The 22,719-nt window shown below is 36.3% G+C and overlaps 1 protein-coding gene across 3 annotated transcripts in view; it reads right to left on the reverse strand.

Annotated features, from left to right (window-relative positions):
• Nucleotides 1-1,035: 1,035 nt before the first annotated feature.
• The window catches only part of LOC127833863 (uncharacterized), a 150,271-nt gene continuing 128,587 nt past the window's right edge, over nucleotides 1,036-22,719 (reverse strand). For 2 of the 3 annotated variants that reach the window (XM_052359348.1, XM_052359349.1), the window contains exons 8-23: nucleotides 17,734-17,865; nucleotides 17,168-17,242; nucleotides 15,809-15,880; nucleotides 15,124-15,174; nucleotides 14,682-14,822; nucleotides 13,902-14,049; nucleotides 11,352-11,523; nucleotides 9,898-10,096; nucleotides 9,503-9,607; nucleotides 8,779-9,012; nucleotides 8,104-8,472; nucleotides 6,929-7,051; nucleotides 5,292-6,429; nucleotides 3,970-4,906; nucleotides 2,629-2,764; nucleotides 1,036-2,268 (exon numbers count right to left, since the gene is read on the reverse strand). In XM_052359348.1, coding sequence (XP_052215308.1) covers nucleotides 1,949-2,268; nucleotides 2,629-2,764; nucleotides 3,970-4,906; nucleotides 5,292-6,429; nucleotides 6,929-7,051; nucleotides 8,104-8,472; nucleotides 8,779-9,012; nucleotides 9,503-9,607; nucleotides 9,898-10,096; nucleotides 11,352-11,523; nucleotides 13,902-14,049; nucleotides 14,682-14,822; nucleotides 15,124-15,174; nucleotides 15,809-15,880; nucleotides 17,168-17,242; nucleotides 17,734-17,865 — 4,352 coding nt within the window. In that variant the 3' untranslated portion in view covers nucleotides 1,036-1,948. The remainder of the gene's footprint in view (nucleotides 2,269-2,628; nucleotides 2,765-3,969; nucleotides 4,907-5,291; nucleotides 6,430-6,928; nucleotides 7,052-8,103; nucleotides 8,473-8,778; nucleotides 9,013-9,502; nucleotides 9,608-9,897; nucleotides 10,097-11,351; nucleotides 11,524-13,901; nucleotides 14,050-14,681; nucleotides 14,823-15,123; nucleotides 15,175-15,808; nucleotides 15,881-17,167; nucleotides 17,243-17,733; nucleotides 17,866-22,719) is intronic. The other variant, XM_052359350.1, reaches the window with a different exon arrangement.

The raw sequence follows: 22,719 nt of genomic DNA on the forward strand, positions 1-22,719 counted from the left end.
CATTTTTTCGACGCAATGACGTCATAAATCCAGCGACATTATCCAGTTAAACTCTTTTACAATGTAAATAAACGGTGAAAAAAGCATAAAATAAAAAGAAAATTTGTTGAAATCGATGGAATATCGATTTTAATTCACTCGTGATCATAAACAATACATATTTTCACTCGTGGCTGCGCCACTCGTGAAAATATTATTGTATATGATCACTCGTGAAATAAAATCGATATTCCATCGAATCCAACAAATATCCTCTATTTATTTATTGTGATAGCAGTGACGTCTTCATATAAGGCATCTACCTACGACGTTACACGACAACATATCAATTCGTTATTGGCTGGTTAAGGGAAATCGTTTTACAATAATAATAAAAAGTGAACTTCTTCTCGAAACCTCTGATCCCAAATGCATTCCCATGCTAGTTCTCATTCTACGCATTTTACATCCAAAGTATCATCAAGATTGGTAAAATTGTTCACACTCAATGTCTGCATGTAAGCTACAAACACAGCACAGTACCTTCATCATAACTAGAGTTAATGAGCAGGGCATTTAAGTATGCCATTTAACAGTGACCTTGACCTGACGTGCCCCATATTCTTTCCCACAGACATGCATTCAAGCTTACAATATCCAAATTTACATCAAGTTGTGAAAATATAGAATTGGACCGTGCTCTATGAAAAAGGGGTTTAATGCATGTGTGTAAAGTGTCGTCTCATATCAGCCTGTGCAGTCCACACAAGCTAATAAGTGACGACACTTTCCACTTATATGATATCTTTAGTTTCAATAAAGTATCTTCTTAGCAAAAATCAAGTTAAGGTGGAGAGTGTCGTCCCTGATAAGCCTGTGCAGACTGCGCAGGCTAATCTGGGACGACACTTTACGCACATGCAGTAAACCCCTTATTCACAGAGCTAGGCCCTGTTATTGACAGGAAAACTCCTGTTTGATACCGCCAACGTTCCCGGTTACAAATTTCAACAAACATTGTAGTATCGCTGGCTTATAACACCAACAAGCAAAAAGTTACCGAACACATTTATAACAGTAAATTTCCTGTAACAAAAACATCATCAAAACATGATCTTACAACAAAAACATCATGTAATAAACAGCACATACATATACAAAATATTAAGCATGAACATAATATTAAGCACAGAATTAGCAAATGTTGTCACACACTCGACATTAAAAAGCAAATCTGCAGATAAACAAGCTCATACATATGTTGGTCAAATGCAACTCTCATAAATCTAATTGGTCACGTGGTACACCCTACTTCACAACTTTCTGCTACATTGGATTGCATTTCGCCCTCATTGCCCCCCGCTTTCCGATGCGATATGTTCTTTGCTCTGCACACACTCGAGTGAATAATATTTAAAGCAGATGGTGTTCATCAGTCATTCTATTGTTTTACAAAAGTATTTTATTTTCATAAATGAATTTGTTTTAGCTGGCATTGAATAATGAACCATATTATAAAAAGTTTTATTCTACTTAAATTTCAATTTTGAAATTACTTATCACAAAACGACTAATTAAATTACAATTACAAACTTTAATGCCATTAAAGTTTCCTTCTTTTTGGATTTCTGAGTTTAATGTTGATTATGCCAAAATGTAATACGCTGTTCAAACAGGCATTGTTGTTTCACTGTTTTAATGGAAGAATCACAGCATGTAAAACCAAACAACATTATAACAGCAGATTTCATGTAACAAAGACATCATCAAAATAAGATCTTACAATATAAACACAATGTAATAAACGGCATATACATAACATTAAGCAAAGTCATTTCATAAAAACAAAACAAGTATGTATCGTCACAAACTCGGATTTAAAAAGCACAATACTGATCAAAAAAAATCTCAATTCAAGAGCAAATCCACGTATAATTTTAAATTACATAGAATGCAATGCTAATTAAGACTAATTGGTCAAGTCGTAAACGCCACTTTCACAACTTTCTGCTACATTGGATTGCTTTTCGTCCTCATTACCCCCGCGGTACCGAGGAGACCCGTCCATGTCACTGCAAACACTCGGTAACTGGTATAGTTTGGTCAGCTTTAAATGGTTTGAATTCCGTAGATACACAAATATAACGCGGGCGGCGATCTGACAAATGATCATTAAGCACGCGCTAATCAGCAGTAGGTAAACGGAATTGAAAATGATGTCACGAAGATTGAGAACTAACGGAGATAACTCTGCCTTGACTGCATCGAGAAACATCTCGCTATGAACACCTGAAAACAGAACATTACTTCTCTTATAACAACTTCAAGCGCAGCAAGTCTGAAACATTAAGACACACATCTTAGGCTAGGCATATTATAGAAATTGCGACTTACCTGTTCATTGTAACGCTTAAAAACGATTACCCTCGAAAGGTTTACAACTGAAATAAAACTCTTACTGCCTAGTCAGGAAATAAATCTGTTTTTCATATCATTTAAAACGATGCTTTTTTTTTAAAAAAGATCATAAGTCTAGACTCCTGAGGGCGGTGAACGGCCATTTATTTATATGATATTAAATTTCCAAATATTTCTTAAATGAAGAACAGTAACGCGTTTCCTACAGACAGGTCGTCGACGGAATCTCACCTGGGCTTAGATGTGCATGCAGCGGCAAGAAGTTGCACGAAGTGATCGACAGGGTGACTAGATTCGTGCCAAAGTCGCAGGACTCGGAGCCCGCCAGGTTGCACATGTCTGTGATCACGGTGTTCAACAACAGTTGCTGCAATAACACACAGAAACATTTGATTCGTAATCTGAGAAAACTGGGCATAATGCATGTGCGAACAGTGTCGTCCCAGATTAGCCTGTGCAGTCCGCACAGGCTAATCAGGGACGACATTTTCCGCCTAAATTGGATTTTTGCTATAAAGAGACTTCATTTTCACGAAATATGTCATAAAAGCGGAAAGTGTTGTCCCTGATTAGCCTGTGCGAACTGCACAGGCTAATCTGGGACGACACTTTACGCACATGCATTATGCCCAGTTTTCTCAGAACACGAAACATTTGTTTTCATGAGATCGTGGATTTTACCTAAGATACTACGTATAAACGTTACTTCAATGAAATGTCGGTATTAAACAATCCATTTGCTTCAACGGCCGATAACTAGTTGGTAGCAGGAAAATAAACTTTAAATAAATTAACAACTTATGTTCGTTATAAGAGAAAGCATTAAAAGCACACAAACTATCAATTTGAACGAAAATTTGGCTTAATATTTCGATTAAAAATAAAGTTAGCACCTAAAAAAATCAGTGTTCCTTACAGCAATAGCCCAAATTTCAACGCTATAATTTGTGGTCTGGTAACATGAAATTAACAAGATACAGCACGCTTTTTTTTGTTTTTTGCGGGACAATATACTCAACACATGTTTATTTACTAAGTTAGTGTTCGTGTGTCCATGAATAGTTGCGGGATATTAAAATGAAATATAATGTGCCACCAAAAAATAAAAACGAGCATTTTGTATCTCGTTAAGTCTATGTAACCATACCACATCTAGCGTTGAAATGTTGGCTACTGCTATAAGGCACTTTATTTGTTCGAAATAGTGTACGACATTTTTGTTCATTTTGAGCATTTGTGTTATTTCAACGTTACAACGTCAACGGTCTGCCATTACATGTGAAGCGTCTTTTCTTCGTTTAAAGGATTCTACAAAAGGTTCCACCTCGCAATCAAAAATGCTGTACAAAAATATGTCCCATGTAAATGAATTCGTGATTTAACCTATACATTTAGAGACAATTAAGATGATAGGCAATACAAATTAAATTAAAGAAGCAAGCCAAAAGTTTAAACACATCGTTCGCGAACTACTTTTATATTCTACCGTAATTGTTAATGATATAACAAAACCAATACACTTTTGATCAGACACTTTATGTACAAGTACCATTATCCTGGTACAAGACCCACCTGTCTTTCAGCCACTTGAACGAGAATATTGTTTATAGTTTGTACCTCGCCGTCAATGCTGTTTTTGTATACCACCAGAAATTCATTGAGGTATTCAACAAACTGTTCAACAACTTGTAAACTGATGTCACTTTGTCTGTCCAAGAGTGGTTGCATAGCGTCTATATCCAGCAAGAATATCGCCGATTCCATTGTCACAAGATCATGTGTCACTTTGGCAACTAGACATAATAACAACACGAATGCGCACATAAGCACTAATCTCCAAAATACGACAGACATAAATAGCGAATATGAATGTTTTAACACTTTTAATCCATAAATGTGAAAACATCCCTTATTTGAGCTATTATTTACGGGTGCTAACTGTTGACTTTTTGCACACAGCTCGTTCAAAATGTCTTTTCTCTCTTGGTCGGATCCGCGACAGTATTCAAAGTATTTACGACTATCACCCCAAAAGTTCTTATCTTTCATTCGCCGAATATGGTCATACCCATCCTCCCATACATTTTCTGGCTTAGGAATATCCTTTCCAGTCAGTATAAAATGCAATTTTTTGGTGATTGTGTCGCATGGAATACGGTCATCTAAACCATGCTTAAACGTATACCACGACTGAATTAACCACGATGATCTATACACTAGCAAACAAATATCCAACAACACAAAGACGCCTAAGAAAAGAGGCAATATAACACTGCGAATTCTTAGTACTGAATTGTCATCTTCCGTTGCCATTGTAATTTCATTTCCATTCGCTGGCTCAGAGTTAAATCTTAAACTGCTTTCTTGTTCGCTAAAAGAGAACTTAAAGAAATTTGCAGACGGCTTAAGATTGACGAAATAATCTTCTTCAGGGTTCTGTTGAATGCCGCTAATCTCGCCAACATCTTCAAGCATTGAAAAGTCTAACGTCGGCAGCATAGATGTAACCCTATCAACAAAATAAGTATACTAAATAAGTGTCGGAATGCGATTTAAACGCTTTGTCAATTTTACAAATAGGGATTAATGACGGAATGTGGGGTGTTTTGTTTTACGTGTTCTTCCAAAGGTGATTCATTTACAATTGAATACATTATTTAAACAAATACCTTCCTGAAAGGTTTTATAAACCTCGGATTTTTAAATAGTGTTTCTAATGAATTTAATACAATTAAATGCATGTCGTATGAATTGCTTTTTGCGAAGGTGGTAAATTAACATGTTCATGTATACTTTTAAGACATCTTCTTTCCTTAAATGGTATGTATACATGTTTACAATATTACACACTATCAGTATGATAAATTAGTTATAACAGGTACAAAAACACTTACCTTTCCATCAGCATCTTTTTGATCTCGAAGATTTCCTGAACCTTGTCGATTTCCAACCACGTCAGGAACGCCGCTAAATTGTCTGTCACCTTGTTTAGTGGGTTTCTTTGAAGTAGTTGCTGCTCCATAAACAGTTGTTGTGGAAACTTAAACCACTTGTTTGTAGCAACAGATTGCAAATAAGATGCATATTTGATCTGAATTGATTTCAAGTTTTTGTCCAATGTCTTATTAAAATCGTTTAGAAATTTTGTCATTCCTCTTTGGTACACAATAAGTCTTTTTCTGGAATAGTCTCTTAGTTTTTCTTTAACAATTCCCGAGCTATTATTAAAAATTAGTTTCATCGTGTTTGATAAATTTTCATTCACATTCTGCGGACTGCTGTCATTAAAAGATGATTTTAAATGATTACTGCAAGCATGCATACGCTTGCCAATTTTGTCCAACATCTGTTGCACTTGATCAGTCTCCTTCCTGACAATCTCATCAAGGCTGACTTGCAGAAGAGCCTTAACATGAGAACTTACATTGACTGCCACTCCAACTTCGTTAATCTGATGCTGTTGAAGTGCATGAAAAATACCGAACGTCGCACAGAAAGAGAATATCACCGCGTAGGTCACGTAGAGCACAGTTAGAACAAGTTTTATCAATTTGGTTTTCTTGGATTCCCTAATCTCTTCAATCTTGTCGATGCTCTTAAGCAAAGTCATTTGCGGTCCCAAATCTGGCTTAGGTACAGGGATATCCGTTACAGTAGTTTTCGGTTTATTTTTATTACACTTAACATAGAACATTAGTAGGAATACTGCTATGCAAAAGCAGATGGCAACAATTGCCAAGAGGAAAAGCCACGGCGCTGATTCGCTTATTTGTGATGTCTCCGCATAACTCTGTGAATCCACAAAATATTGGGGTCCTTGCACGGACGACAAAACAATCTTATGGCTTGTGGAGGAATCGTTTATGACAACAGAGAAAACGTCTACACCGTTGACCGAGTTGCATCGTAAAACTAACGTTGTTGAAAAGTCCTTTGGGCAGGCTACAAGTATGTCATAGTTTGCAACGCGTTCAGATGTCGCTTCGAGGAAGACTTCCAAAGTAAAAAGTCCGGGACAAATGGTAACTGATCCTGGAATATAACGGAACAATATTAAGCTTTCGATATGTGTGCCCTCACCTAGTTTAAGAAATGAATGGTGGTACAAATTTATACGGCGTAGGATAAACGTGTATCAGACGTGCCCAACATCGTTGTTTTTTTTTTCAAGTGCCGTCAAAATTACTCCTATTCCCCGTGTTTTGCGTATATCTTGAAATGTTAATGTAATTTTCATGTTTCAGGTTATCACAACAGATTTATTTTATATTTAAAGACACATCATCATGATAAACCCTACATTCGTTAACGCGTTTAATTAAAACAGATTGCAAGAACCTTTTTGACAAGTAAATTTTATTTGAAGACAGTGAAGTTTGCAATTAACTTGATAATTACAAACTGACAATGTCTATGTCAGTATACAACATGCAACCATCATTTCAATATGTCCAGACCCGTTCCTACAATAATTGCACGCATAAACATTACACTTACATGTATTCCGTTTAACTAATAAACAGTGAGTTACCAGTAAGTGTGATATTCCAAGACTGCATTTGCTTTATCCAGGTCAGTTCGCCATTCAAAGACCAAGGATTCATTTTCGAATCTCCGTAACGATCCTTGTAAAATGACATAACTGAAGTATTTTCTGCAAAAGAGAAAAACGAGCGCAATCATAAAACAAAGGTACTCTGAGACCTTGTTCTTGAAACTCAACTTCTAACTTAAGCTAGACCGTATACAACAATTAGAGTAATGTGAATCGATCGTTTTAAATGTTCCAATAAAAATAAACTAGTGCAACATTTAAACGCAGTGAAAAACATTCATATGTGAACTCATTTTTAGCATAGGTGCGTTTACGCACCTATGCTTATGGTATATACCACATTTCAAAAATCCACATCTATCGGTTACCCATTATGAAGCCTTACCTGATAAAAAATCAGACGAAATATCTATTTAATTTAGTATATGGTCATTCTTACAAAAAAATTTTGGAAACGTTTTTCTAACGTTTTCTTCCAAGAATATTGCTGACACCGTTTTTAGTGAATTTTTCTAAGACCGTTTTGTGTCAAAAAATCTTCTTATAACCTAAAACAAATTTCGTTCGTAAAACAATTCTATCTGCACTATAAATCTCAAACTCCTACGCAGTGGCCTCCCTTATACGAGAAGTTACTGACCGGGCGAAGCAAGGGAAGTAACTGCTGTGAGGAGTTTCTATAAAAATCTGCATTCAGAAATCTGTATTCAGAACTCAATCTGTTGTGCACGTCTGCATCTAACGCTTACCAAAAGTTTTACGACAAATTCTTGACGCAGACGAATAGGGTAGCGTCTATTTTCATTTGTGAAAAGAATAGTTCGATACAGATCTGTCCGTGCTTAAATTTTGAAAGGCTTGGGTAATTATTTTTCATAAGCGTTGCAAACACTGATGTAAATGGAAAGATTATCTTTTTAAATAGTCGGTAATTGTTTGAAATTATTGATTTGAGAAATTCGCGGATGGCGATATCGAACTACATTATACCACGTGACGCCATTCTTCCCTGTATCTTGCACCTATGCTTTTAACGCCATCGGCGCTCTCGTTAAATTGGGAAACAATGAGCAATTATTCTACAGAACGGTCAGAATCGAGGTTAACAAGGTATATTAAAGAAATAGTACGGTAATAATATTATACCATACCTGGTATTGAAAACCTGATATGCGGAAGCTCATCTTTAGACATGATTTGATACACAAACTGGCCATTGTCCATCCTTTTCTCCGGTGGTTGAACAGTTTTTCCATAGTCTTCATATATTGGCTGGGAGGGCAAAATTTGAGACAAATTCTTATCGCAACCTCCTTCAATCCACGTTAGTGTAGAATGTTGAAATGGACGTTCAAATTGTATCTTAGTAAATAACTTAGTCGTGCTCGAACTTATTGTGAATGGAGATCGTCGAAGGTCGTTAATGTTTTTCATCTTATGAAGTGTGAAGTTCTCGGCCTTCCTTGGGTCCTGATGCTTGAAGGAACCCTTCAAGATGACCTCGTCATCATATCTGCTCTCTAGAAAGGACATTAGAACAACACTATTAGTATAATGCCACACACATTTTAATTAAGCTTAGTCGCGATATTTGGTCTCAGAAATGGAAAAGCAACTCTTTATATTATATTATTACTTTTATTATTTGTAGACTTAGTAGTAGTAGAAGTAACTGTAGTTATTGTAGTAATATTAGTAGTAGTAGCATTATTATGTCGTAATAGCAGCAGTAGTAGCATTATCATAAGTAGATGTATCACTATTATTATTATTATTATTATTATTATATTTATATGTTATGAACACATTGTAAACTAGATACGTGCCTGTGAAATGATTCATTTTGATGAATGCTTCTTCCTCAAATCCATGCATGAAGTCAGTGAAGTTCTTGTAGGGAACTTCCTTGACCCGTGAGCCAAATGAGAAGTTCAGCCATGGCACGGTCGTCTCGTACGAAAATCGGTAAAGTGCAGTCGGTGGGTGATGTCGCAAGTGACAGCTGAATTCGTCCATTATGTGTTCGAACCGCGGCACAATTCCAATTCGGACAATAGTGCCTGTAATGAGTAAGAAATAAAAAAATAGTCAAACGGTTTGCCTTTGTCATACGAGTACACAATGATATATGTGGCTCTCCAATTAAACTTGAATTAAGCATTAAATATGTTCTATGTAAGGATGATGATTTTTTTTTGAATATCTTCATTGATATTGCTGTAGGACAATTGTTTTATGGACCTTCTGTAATAGTAATAAATATTATATGTCAATCTGAGTCTATGAAAATTTAAAATCACTATACACGGATACTTGAATATTTTTTAAGCCCCACATAATACCTGTCTAAAAGAAGTTCCATACATAGTAGAGATAACAGTAAAAAGACACAGAAAATCATCGCTCTCACTTTTTATAAATGGACTACATTTTCTTAATGTTACTCAGCGAAACAATTGTGTTTTGATGTCAAACACATACATGAGAAAGTCTTTTTAAGCGAAATATATCAGGAAAAAGTGTTAATATTTCTGTTTTAAAAGCATTCACCTCTTGAACATTCTATATCCGGTGCAGGGCATTGTTCACTGTAGAACTGCTGGCACTCCGAGGAAGCGTGACACTGGAGGTTGCAGCAGTCGGTCTCGTTGGAACCTGAAGGTAAAGCGTCACTTTGTGTTACTACATAATCTTGTGTCCGCATTGTGGAGTACATGTACTAACGAGTATATGTGAAAAAATGAATGTTTAATACTAATGTATCATGTTTTAAGCTGTTATTTATGAAATGTTGATTTTCATCATTAGCTTCCAATTCCTTATCAGAAAGAATCAGTCCAAAATGGTAATTATAAGTGACCTTCTGTATAACCAAACAGTCACAAAGTGTATTCAACAAAGAATGCCAGAAACGAAAACAAACTGGTTCTGAAAGGTTAACATACCAGATATACACGCCTGTTTTGTCAAGCAACGTCCACATGTCTCCATGTTGCTCTTGCACTCTTCAGACGGGAAGGTAAGATATGCGGGGTCAGCATACCTCTTGTTGAAGATCACCTTGGCGATTTCAGAGTTGCCTGGACACTGGATGGTGTTTGTTGAGATCGTCTTAAACTGAGCATGCTCTGCCTTTTCGGGAACCTGAGATATACAAAATTACCACTTAACCCTTTCAGTGCGGGAACCGAATTTTGAAGGCCTTTGCAAACAGTTTGGATCAGATGAGATGCCACAGAACGTGGCGTCTCATCAGGATCCAAACTGTTTGCTATTCTGATAATATTCTTTGAAAAAATCGAATAAAATGCTAATTTTAGAAATTCAGCAGACGACATTTTAGCAGACGACAAATTTCCCAGCATGCAAAGGGTTAAAAACGTAGTTTGACGCATTTGTAGTCCCTTAGAAAGTTACATTTATTTCTTACTAGGTTCAAGTTTTAAAAGCTTCAGTTCCAACCCTAAGATACTGATGAGCAGCAAACAGCATGAATCCTACACAATAGCAATTACTCGCAGGCTGTTTTGGTTTTTTGCTGTTTGCACAAAGTCATTTTAACTTCGCTTCTGAATGGGAAAGGGTTAAGGCAGATGCCTATAGTAGACCTATTTACCTATAAGGTGTGTGCAGAAATGGTTGGTATGACAATTTCTTGACAATTATTAAATTGCTAGAATCATATCATGTATCACTCACAATTTTACATAAAACTATAACTATAAACTGTCATGATATTTATGAAGACTACCCCAGATGATGCATGCCGTAAAATGTAGCAATGTCTCAGTTATAAGAGTGCAAGAATACTAAAATATACATCCTGAATTTTAATAGAAAACAACTTGACTCATGAATAAGCATACTGCACATGTAAAATCTGAGACGACACTTTTAGCACATGCATTAAGCCAAGTTTTCCCAAAAGAAGCAAAGTGAAAATGGCTTTTGCAACCAGCATAAAACCAGAACAGCCTGCGAGTAACTAGCAGGTTTTATGCTGTTTGCTGCTCATCAGTATCAAAGGGTTGGAAAATGAAGCCTTTAAAACTTGAATCTAGTAAGAAAAGTCTTTAATTAAATTTAACTTTTTTAGGGACTACAAACACGTCAAAATACATTTCTAAATGGGAAAGGGTTAAGCACATGCATTAACCCTTTCAGCGCTAGAACCGAATTTTGAAGGTCTTTGCAAACAGTTTGGATCCAGATGAGACGCCACAGAATGTGGCGTCTCATCCGGATCAAAACTGTTTGCTATTCTGATGGTATTCTTTGAAAAAAATCGAAGAAAATGCAAATTTTTGAAATTCAGCAGACAACATTTTAGCAGATGACAAATTTCCCAGCATGCAAAGGGTTAAGCCCAGTTTTCCCACAATGAGACGCATACACTTACTTTAGAGCAAGGCTTGCTGAATATCTGGGCCACATATTTGTCCCCGTCCTTGTAGTCGCTGGGGCAGCGTGGGAGATTGGTGTTCTGGGAGTCACACACGATCTCTCGCGCAACACTGGCAAGGTCGTTACCCACCAGCATGTTCAGGTCGTACTCATCTGGGAGGGGGTGTCTGCAATGGTCCAAATACAGTGACATGTAAATGTGGAAATGTAAATTACATGGTATTTATACCCAGGGAATAATGATTAATATGAAAATTATAAATAATGCAAGAAGTTAACTGCATCTACAGAAAAGTACAAAAGAACAGAAACACAACAAATAAATACACATACATTAAAAAACATCATGACCATACATGCCATAATTTTCAGACCAATTCCGGGACATTGAGTTAAATTGTCCGGGACTTTTGCCGATTTTCCGGGACATGTATAAAATGTAGCGATATTTATAGACATATGCATTTTTGGTACGTTTTTTTAGTTTCGCATCGTTAATTGCAAAAGTTCGAAAGCCTATCCGAAATACACTTGATCTATTAACGTCAAATTAAACATTACTACTTCCGTTACTAGATACAAGCCACGCGTTTTCAGTGTAAGTGTTCTAAACATAGATGGTGACGCTACTGCGTTATTGTTATTAAGACCGGTGTGTAACGCGTAGTTGTTGATACGCCTTTATTCATTTATAACATTTATATAATAAAAAATACAACAATACAGTACCGTTAGATCGAACTTAAACTGCTTTTAATTTTTTACTCAGCGATGTTGGACTTTAGATGTGTGAACAACTATCCTTTGCCCTTACACAGCGGGAAATAATGACGTAGTAGATTAAAGTCAATTAACAACCACATTAAACAATGCCCCTTTTTCGGTTTGACCGCGAACGTGAGACAATCGATATGATAACAGGACCCCTGTTAATTGATCGATTTTGACACGTAGCGTAGTCTGCCTATTCGGGTAGGCATTGTTCTAGTTATGATATATGCCAGGAAAAAGTAATAATGAACATTTACCATGCTCTAAAATATGCATTATTTACATCTTTTGACGATTTTAAATTGTAAACAAGATGTGTTTGTGAAACACAATGTCCCCCTATATGACGTTTGACCTTGAAGGATGACCTTGACCTTGACCCTTCACCACTCAAAATGTGCAGCTCCATGAGATACACATGCATGTCAAATATAAAATTGCTAGCTTCAATATTGCAGAAGTTACATTACATGAGCAATTTCGACCCATATATTTGATCTAGAAGGATGACCTTGACCTTGACCTTTCACCACTCAAAATGTGCAGCTCCATGAAATACACATGCATGCCAAATATCAAGTTGCTATCTTCAATATTTCAAAAGTATTCATGAAATAAGCGATTTGGGCCACATATATTTGACCTCTGACCTTGAAGGATGACCTTGACCTTTCACCACTCAAAATGTGCAGCTCCATGAGATACACATGCATGCCAAATATCAAGTTGCTATCTTCAATATTGCAAAAGTATTCATAAAATGAGCGATTTTGGCCACATATATTTGACCTTGAAGGATGACCTTGACCTTGACCCTTTACCACTCAAAATGTGCAGCTCCATGAGATACACATGCATGCCAAATATCAAGTTGCTATATTCAATATAGCAAAAGTTATTGCAAAATGTTAAAGTTGGCGCAAACCAACCAACCAACAGACCAACAGACAGGGCAAAAACAATATGTCCCCCACTACTATAGTGGGGGACATAAAACAATATGTCCCCCACTACTATAGTGGGGGACATAAAAACTATAAAGCATTACAAACGCAAAATCATTGAATAATTTGGAGAGTTCTGTTATTATTGTTATATTTTGTGACACTACGAGGATTGCTTATATAAAGTATTAAAGACAACAATCAATGTATGAGCACAGATGGCTGGGTGTTTAAAGTGCTAGATTTTAACTCCAATGGTAAGTGGTTTTAGCCCAGTTTGGGTTTACCTTTTTTTACCTTTTTTTTCTTTAATTCATTGTATTCTTGTTTTTACTGGAGCCATTTAGTTTCAATGTGTACACGTATCAATTTAAAGCATTCAATGACAAACTTTAGTAACATGCTAAAATCTGTGAAAAGGTCCCTTTAATCCCTACAGCACGCTTAGTGTCAGTGACTTTTGTGATTGACTGAGACAAACTGCATATCAGCCAGACAAAAACTGACCATGCTACCATCCTGTATGCAAATTATCAAAACGATTATGACAGCTTTATCAAATCACTGACTACCGGTAATACATGATAGTTATCTGCACACAGATCTTTCATATGACTTTGTAGTTGTACAAACTTAAATTTTTATGGAGAATATCAATGATTTTCTAAAACACTTTTCAATATTCATACCAGAATGTTTTATTTGAATATTTGTCAAGTTTTCAAATAATCAAATATTAGATTCATTCATTACCATCCGTACTATAAATGTAAACAATAATTTTTCTTCCACAAGCTTTACAAAACTGCAGATTTTGTTTAAAAAGGTACCTGCAGTTGTTTTTTCGAATGGATGCCATCTGTTCTTTGACATCCATGGAGCCAGAACCGTTTATAAACTTCTCGTCATCGATGTAGTTGATATCAGCATACTCAGGAATCAGGAATATTTCTGATGCCCTGATTGTAATGGTCAGACCTAGCAGAAAGCGTTTACATGTCAAATTACTTTCACCAATTGGATATATCTAAAACACCTTAAACTGAAAAACAATAGCTGTCTCCATCGGAAGACATATGCCCCCAAAAATGCTTTTTCAAAACCTAAACACAGCTTTTGAAACCTAAACGCTGACCCTAAGTTCAATGTCAAGTTCAAAGGGGTCAAAATAAGTGTGCGTATGGAAAGGCCTTGTCAACATATATACATGCATACTTAATATGAAGGTTACATCTGAAGGGACATAGAAGTTATGAGCATTTTTTAAAACCTAAACGCAAAAGTGTGACGGACAGACAGACGGACGGGGGTATAAAAAGGCTTAAATTGAGTTTTAACACATTAAACAGTATAAGCATCTAATTTCATTTATAAAACAGATATATATATATATATTTTATTAAAAAAAGAAATACTGACCTAAAGAAAACAATATCAGGAGATTCATGGCACTTTACAATACAGGACAGTACACTTAACTTAAAGTTCTAGCATAGCTGTGGTCACAACCTATTCAGCATACTGATTTCACATTTAATAGTTAAGCATTAAACAAAGATTTTGAATAACATAGTGGTTTAACTATTTCAAAGACCAATGCTATGGCCAACCTGATTCAGGTCGCACCCACACAAAGCCAAGGGCCTGTTTATTGCTGGACAGGTAGATGGACTCTTCCAGTTTCTTGATACCATCCAATCGCTCCATGAACAAGTTTCTGGACATGCTCACATTGACAGTCACCAGGTCTGGTAGGACAACAAAACATTGAATACTGGTAAATAAAATGTCACCAGATCTAGTGAGCAAACTGTGATTAAACTTTAAATGATGTTACACATGTTTTTAGCACTTGAAGTAATTTACTTAATTCATATAATATATGTCTTCTTTATTGATATAAGATTATTTTTTTTCTCCAGGTTAAATACATCTAATTATATTTAAGATATGTTTTTTTTTAAACAATTATGTCACATTATATCAAAGGATGAAGATAAACCCTCTCAAACTCCAGGAAAAGTCATACGTGGCAAAGATTACATGATATACCTCTTAAAGATGCCATTTTAGCCTCAAACTGCCTCAGTGGAAACGTCACATCTGTAACAAGGGTTAACTCAATCATATGCAACAGTTTTACACAAATTACAAATATTGTAAAACATTTCAAACATTCAATTTCTGCGCAAAAAACAACAACACTGTAGATCTAGTTTATGTACATTACAAACACGAAACATAACAATGCCATGAAACCAAAATTTCAATTTTTTAGTTCTGAATTATTGTAATAATTGTGCAAACCAAGCAATTTATGAATGTAACCTACCTACACACAAAATATCAGTGCAATATAACCTACATACACATGTAAAACCCGCACAGGCTAATCAGGGATGACACTTTCCACTTTTATAGTATTTTTTGTTTAAAGAATTCTCTTCTGATCAAACATTTGATTTAGGCGGAAAGTGTTGTCCCTGATTAGCCTGTGGGGAGTGGCTAACCCTTTGCATGCTGGGAAATTTGTCGTCTGCTAAAATGTCGTCTGCTCAATTTCTAAAAATAGCATTTTCTTCATTTTTTTCAAAGAATACTATCCGAATAGCAAACAGTTTGGATCCAGATGAGACGCCACGTTCTTTGGCGTCTCATCTGGATCCAAACTGTTTGCAAAGACCTTCAAAATTTGGTTCCCGCAATGAAAGAGCTTATCAATTCCACGTCTGTATACCGATGCATATGGTGTCCTGGGTGGTGGTACATGCAGCAGCCTCATAAGAACTACCACTGCAATGGCTGCAAGCTGAAAGAGACAATATGGGGATTATGCTGAAGCCAATTAAGTCTTTCAAAGGTATTGTTACCTGCTTTAATCATTTTTATAAATGACAAATGAATTTAATAAATTATAACTTGGTAAAAAATTAGATTTGTGGCGCTTATTTTATTATAGATTCATTTGGCATAGACCTATAATCAGATGTGTTATTTTGTTTCATATTTAAATAAACTTTAGACTTTTTTGAAGAGGGCTATTGTTCAACAACATTCTGACAACTTGATTAACCCTTTCCCACTCAGAGGCAAAGTGCAAATGGCTATGTGCAAACAGCATAAAACCAGAACAGCCAGCTAGTAACTCAGTTTGTTCAGTTTTATGCTGTTTGCTGCTCATCAGTATCTAAGGGTTGGAAATTAAGCCATTAAAAATTTAATTTAGTAAGAAAGGTATTAAATTAAATTTAACTTTCTATGGGACTACAAATGCGTCAAATACGTATCTAAGTGACAAAGAGTTAAAAACTGTTTGACAACCAGATGTATCAAGTACAACTTGTAACGTAGTTGGTATTTATACATTAATAATTGTAGAAAATTATTAATAAATATTTTATCACAACAACCATAATTTCATAAATAGTATTCTTGCATTTTGGAGATAATTTATAGATGTTAATTATAAAGAATAGAATGAAATAGATGTTTAAATATAGAGAAAATAATGGTTTAAATAAAATTATAGAATCTTAATTTAAATATTTACCAAATCATAAGAGAACGTAATTAAGTTTACATTAAAATGTACTACGGTTATCACGGTGCAAATCAAAATGTGACTGCCTAAAGGTATATACTTAAAGATGTCAAACAAGATTAGTTATGAAACACAGTCAAAATATGCTTATCTTGAAAAGCCATCAAAAAGCATCCTGTCAGCAAGGTTCAAACATGATAATTTGGTCTAGCGGGTTTCTGCGCGTCATTGAACCGGAACATAAGAGAGTCGGTCAACCGACATATTTATACTGACCAATCAAAACATGTATACAGCATGTTAGGTCAGTTTTGAATTTTTCATCTTTCTAAAAATAAAGTCTAAGTTTGACGATCCAATAGCGCAGTCACGTTTTCTTGTCGTGGCGGCCATATTGACCGCCGAGCTGTAAAATTGTATTTCACGAACATTAGCAAACGTTGTATTATAAAATAATCAACAGAAAAAAATCGCTATGAAAAGAGAAATGAACTTTGTTTGTTACTGTGTGTTCTCCAAAAACAATGTGTAATTATGTCACAGACTATCACCTACGTTTGCACACGACATCTGTCTCCATGCTACACTGCTCTGTCATGTAAAACCCATCATCACAGGACGTTCTGCATGCTGAAATGTCAACAAAAGTAAAGATAATTTCAATAAATTTGCATGTGACTTCTTGTGTATTTTTGTATAATTCAAATAAAATACATAAAGGAGAGCATTCACTGCTTAATTTATAATTTAAAGAAAAAGATGCTGAGGCAGCCTGCGGAGACATTGCCAAATCTAATGCAACATCAACTAACATTTGTTGCAATACACACTTTATGACTTATTTGTTGGAATACATTTTGACAGTGATGTGTTCAAAATTTATTAACAATTTTTCGCCACAACATTTATAGACTTCATAACCACAGCTTTTTTTATATCAGTATTAAGATACACACATGAGGTCTTTCAGATAGAAGCCCTTGTTGCATGGACACTGCATTCTCAGCCCTCAGGACCTTGGCTGCAATTAGTAGTAACTACCAACCCTCATTTGTTGCAGTTTCAAACTATTTGTTGCCATACCAAACCATGTTACTTGCAATACCAGTACATGTACTTACGAACACACAGGAGATCCTTCAGGTAGAAGCCCCTGTTACATCGACACTGCATGCCCAGCCCTGGACCCTGGCTGCTACACAAGGCGTGGACCCTACACTGAGTCAGGTTGTTACGACAGTCCTTAGACAGGTCTGGAAATACATACATTTGTTATCATTTTCATTCATGAACACAGAGTATGTTCATTTTATTGACAAAATACATGTTACAGGGCAATAAAAAGGAACCAGGTTTTCAATGTTTTATTTATCTACACATTTGAGCCATCACAAGATATGTCTGCATGTAAGATAATGTTGTATAGTCAGTGGAACACAATAACATCCACAAGTCCACTTCAGTTCTCATTGTGATTTATTTTTGTTGATTTATCTTCAACACAATTCAAACAACATTTCAACGCAACAACCCCATCAAAACTCTAAAACATTCAAGGTTGAAAACTTTTTTTCGAATTTTATTGACAGCTTGATCTTCATCTAACTGGCCCCTACTGCAACTCAAAGCTAACCTGCATGTGGGCTACCATTGCCTTACCTTTAGTGCAATAACTCCCTCCAAACCAAAGTTATTCAGTGGACACCCATTTCTTTTTGAAGCACGTTTAACATGCCGTCTGGCATCAACAATAATACCAAGCAAAATTTCCATGCAAGCAATGTCCAAAGTTTCATCAAGACTGGATAATTCAATATTAAGTTATAGTGACCCAAAACCTGGACCCCATACCCCAATCTTATAATTGTGTTGCATACCTGGGCAATGAAATATTAATAAGATTGAACCCATGCCCTTAAGAGTGGGTAGATATTGATTGATGAACCTGTCTAATTAATCACATTCTGAATATAGATACAAAATTGAATTCAGAGTGGAAATACATATGTGCCAATAAGCTGTAAGGTTAGCCTTCATAACTCAATACTTAAGCTTGAGTTTGTCAATTGTGAGGAAACAGTTCATGTTGTTCTTAAAAAAAAATTGCACATGTAATATCTAAGCCTTACTTAAACTCAAATCATTTAGCCTTTTCAAAGTTTATATGTAATCATTTAGACATCCAGACCGCAAAGCAAGCAATAACAATAATATGGGGCTTGGTTCATACATTATGGAAATATAATATTACAGCTGCAAAAAATTGTCCTCACTAATAACTTGTTCTGTGTGAATTGTAGGCATCTTTGTCAGGAGAAAATGGAGTTGCATGCTATAAGAAATCAACCCTGTAATTTTGATAAAAATGTATGATAATTTGCATCTGTGTGACTTGTTTATGCATATATTTAACTCTTTAAGTGCTGGAACCGAAATTTGAAGGCCTTTGCAAACAGTTTGGATCCAGATGAGACGCCACAGAACGTGGCGTCTCATCAGGATCCAAACTGTTTGCTATTCTCATAGTATTTTTTGAAAAAAAATGGAAGAAAATGCTAATTTTAGAAATTCAGCAGACAACATTTTAGCAGACGACAAATTTCCCAGCATGCAAAGTGTTAAAGACCTCTACTGCAGACAATCTCACAAATCTATTAAAGCCTGTCTCTGCGAAAACCAGGCTTAATGCAATCTGCTAAAGCATTGTCCCTGATTAGCCAGTGCAGTCTGCACAGGCAAATAAGAGCTTACACTTATACATTTATGGATTTTCTGGTTCAAAGAAGGAAGTCTCTTCTAAACAAACATTCCTTCAGTCAGTGTGTGTCATCCCTGTACAGTGTAATCCAGGATGGTATTTCATAGTCAGTGTGTGTCATCCCTGTACAGTGTAATCCAGGATGGTATTTCATAGTCAGTGTGTGTCATCCCTGTACAGTGTAATCCAGGATGGTATTTCATAGTCAGTGTGTGTCATCCCTGTACAGTCTAATCCAGGATGGTATTTCATAGTCAGTGTGTGTCATCCCTGTACAGTGTAATCCAGGATGGTATTTCATAGTCAGTGTGTGTCATCCCTGAACAGTCTAATCCAGGATGGTATTTCATAGTCAGTGTGTGTCATCCCTGTACAGTCTAATCCAGGATGGTATTTCATAGTCAGTGCGTGTCATCCCTGTACAGTCTAATCCAGGATGGTATTTCATAGTCAGTGTGTGTCATCCCTGTACAGTCTAATCCAGGATGGTATTTCATAGTCAGTGCGTGTCATCCCTGTACAGTCTAATCCAGGATGGTATTTCATAGTCAGTGTGTGTCATCCCTGTACAGTCTAATCCAGGATGGTATTTCATAGTCAGTGTGTGTCATCCCTGTACAGTCTAATCCAGGATGGTATTTCATAGTCAGTGTGTGTCATCCCTGTACAGTCTAATCCAGGATGGTATTTCATAGTCAGTGTGTGTCATCCCTGTACAGTCTAATCCAGGATGGTATTTCATAGTCAGTGCGTGTCATCCCTGTACAGTGTAATCCAGGATGGTATTTCATAGTCAGTGCGTGTCATCCCTGTACAGTCTAATCCAGGATGGTATTTCATAGTCAGTGCGTGTCATCCCTGTACAGTCTAATCCAGGATGGTATTTCATAGTCAGTGCGTTTCATCCCTGTACAGTGTAATCCAGGATGGTATTTCACAGTCAGTGTGTGTCATCCCTGTACAGTCTAATCCAGGATGGTATTTCACAGTCAGTGTGTGTCATCCCTGTACAGTCTAATCCAGGATGGTATTTCACAGTCAGTGTGTGTCATCCCTGTACAGTCTAATCCAGGATGGTATTTCACAGTCAGTGTGTGTCATCCCTGTACAGTCTAATCCAGGATGGTATTTCATAGTCAGTGCGTGTCATCCCTGTACAGTCTAATCCAGGATGGTATTTCATAGTCAGTGTGTGTCATCCCTGTACAGTCTAATCCAGGATGGTATTTCATAGTCAGTGCGTGTCATCCCTGTACAGTTGAATCCAGGATGGTATTTCATAGTCAGTGTGTGTCATCCCTGTACAGTCTAATCCAGGATGGTATTTCATAGTCAGTGTGTGTCATCCCTGTACAGTCTAATCCAGGATGGTATTTCATAGTCAGTGCGTGTCATCCCTGTACAGTTGAATCCAGGATGGTATTTCATAGTCAGTGTGTGTCATCCCTGTACAGTCTAATCCAGGATGGTATTTCATAGTCAGTGCGTGTCATCCCTGTACAGTCTAATCCAGGATGGTATTTCATAGTCAGTGCGTGTCATCCCTGTACAGTGTAATCCAGGATGGTATTTCATAGTCAGTACGTGTCATCCCTGAACAGTCTAATCCAGGATGGTATTTCATAGTCAGTACGTGTCATCCCTGTACAGTGTAATCCAGGATGGTATTTCATAGTCAGTGCGTGTCATCCCTGTACAGTCTAATCCAGGATGGTATTTCATAGTCAGTGCGTGTCATCCCTGTACAGTCTAATCCAGGATGGTATTTCATAGTCAGTGCGTGTCATCCCTGTACAGTCTAATCCAGGATGGTATTTCATAGTCAGTGCGTGTCATCCCTGTACAGTCTAATCCAGGATGGTATTTCATAGTCAGTGTGTGTCATCCCTGTACAGTCTAATCCAGGATGGTATTTCATAGTCAGTGTGTGTCATCCCTGTACAGTCTAATCCAGGATGGTATTTCATAGTCAGTGCGTGTCATCCCTATACAGTCTAATCCAGGATGGTATTTCATAGTCAGTGCGTGTCATCCCTGTACAGTCTAATCCAGGATGGTATTTCATAGTCAGTGCGTGTCATCCCTATACAGTCTAATCCAGGATGGTATTTCATCCACATGCATTAAGGCTAGTTTTCCCAGAGTCCAGATCATTTGTGTTTGTCATGATAGTGTGTGAATTCTGGTATGACCCAGATATCAAATCAAAACTTTAAACATTTGTGTTTTTGTGTTTACTTAATCTTCAAGTATAATTCTTTACATATATTGCTAATATCTCACAACTGTGAAGGCTTATTGCTTGAATACTAGGCTGACAATAGAAAAATCAAACACTTGCAACTTCAAAGGCAGCCATCTTTATGAAAAATATATGATCAACAATATATGTTACACTAATCAAATGGCATGATTAAAGTTTTTGGTACAGAGACAAATGGAAATTTAAGTTTATGTTCAAGGGGAATACTCACTACAAGAGTTCCTGTTTCACAAGCTTCAGATTGCTTCCCCTCTCAGAAAAAAACAAAGCTAATTTTAAGAAAACCTTATAATTCAATCCTGTATATTACATTACAATCCAGTTTTTCTGTGTGGTGACCTAAGTCTTAATTTACAATGAACATTCAGAATTCTGATTTTCTCTATTGACCATGTAACAAGCCCCACTGGGAAGAAATAACCTCATAAGTTCATACCAGTTAAGTCCAGCTCCAGCAATATATGCCATTGAATTACAATGCCGTCATTAGGGCATATTGAATAACTCAAATTACCTAGAATTGATCAAGAAACATCATTAGGTCATTCCGACAGTTTATTAATCCCCATATATATATCGGGTGTGTGTTCTAAATCATAATCTAGTACTGTACCTACAATATCGCCCCATTGTTGCAAAAAGGTACCAATTGTAACTTTTAATTTCAATGTCAAATGGTACCTTTTTTTCAAGATGGAGCGCCTTTGCAGTCGCTAAGAAAGTTAAATTTAATTTAAGACATTTTTAACTAGATTCAAGTTTTAAAGGCATCATTTCGAACCCTTAGATACTGATGAGTAGCAACCAGCATAAAACCTGAACAAACTGCCAGTTACTTCTGGTTTTATGCTGTTTGCATAAAGCCATTTTCACTTTGCCTCTTAGTTGTTAAGGGTTCATATCACTTATGTATTTAGTGAATTAATATCAGATTAAGTGTCATATAAAAATAACTAAACAAAATTTATTTGTAATCAAAATAAACAAGAGCGCCGCATGACGGAGCAATATACGCCCGATTCGTGTGCCATTGGAGATGATACACTGATGATTGATGTATTTGTTTTGGAAATAAGCAAAAATAAA

The sequence above is a fragment of the Dreissena polymorpha genome, chromosome 6 (assembly GCF_020536995.1).
Source record: "Dreissena polymorpha isolate Duluth1 chromosome 6, UMN_Dpol_1.0, whole genome shotgun sequence".
Classification (NCBI taxonomy): Eukaryota; Metazoa; Mollusca; class Bivalvia; order Myida; family Dreissenidae; genus Dreissena; species Dreissena polymorpha.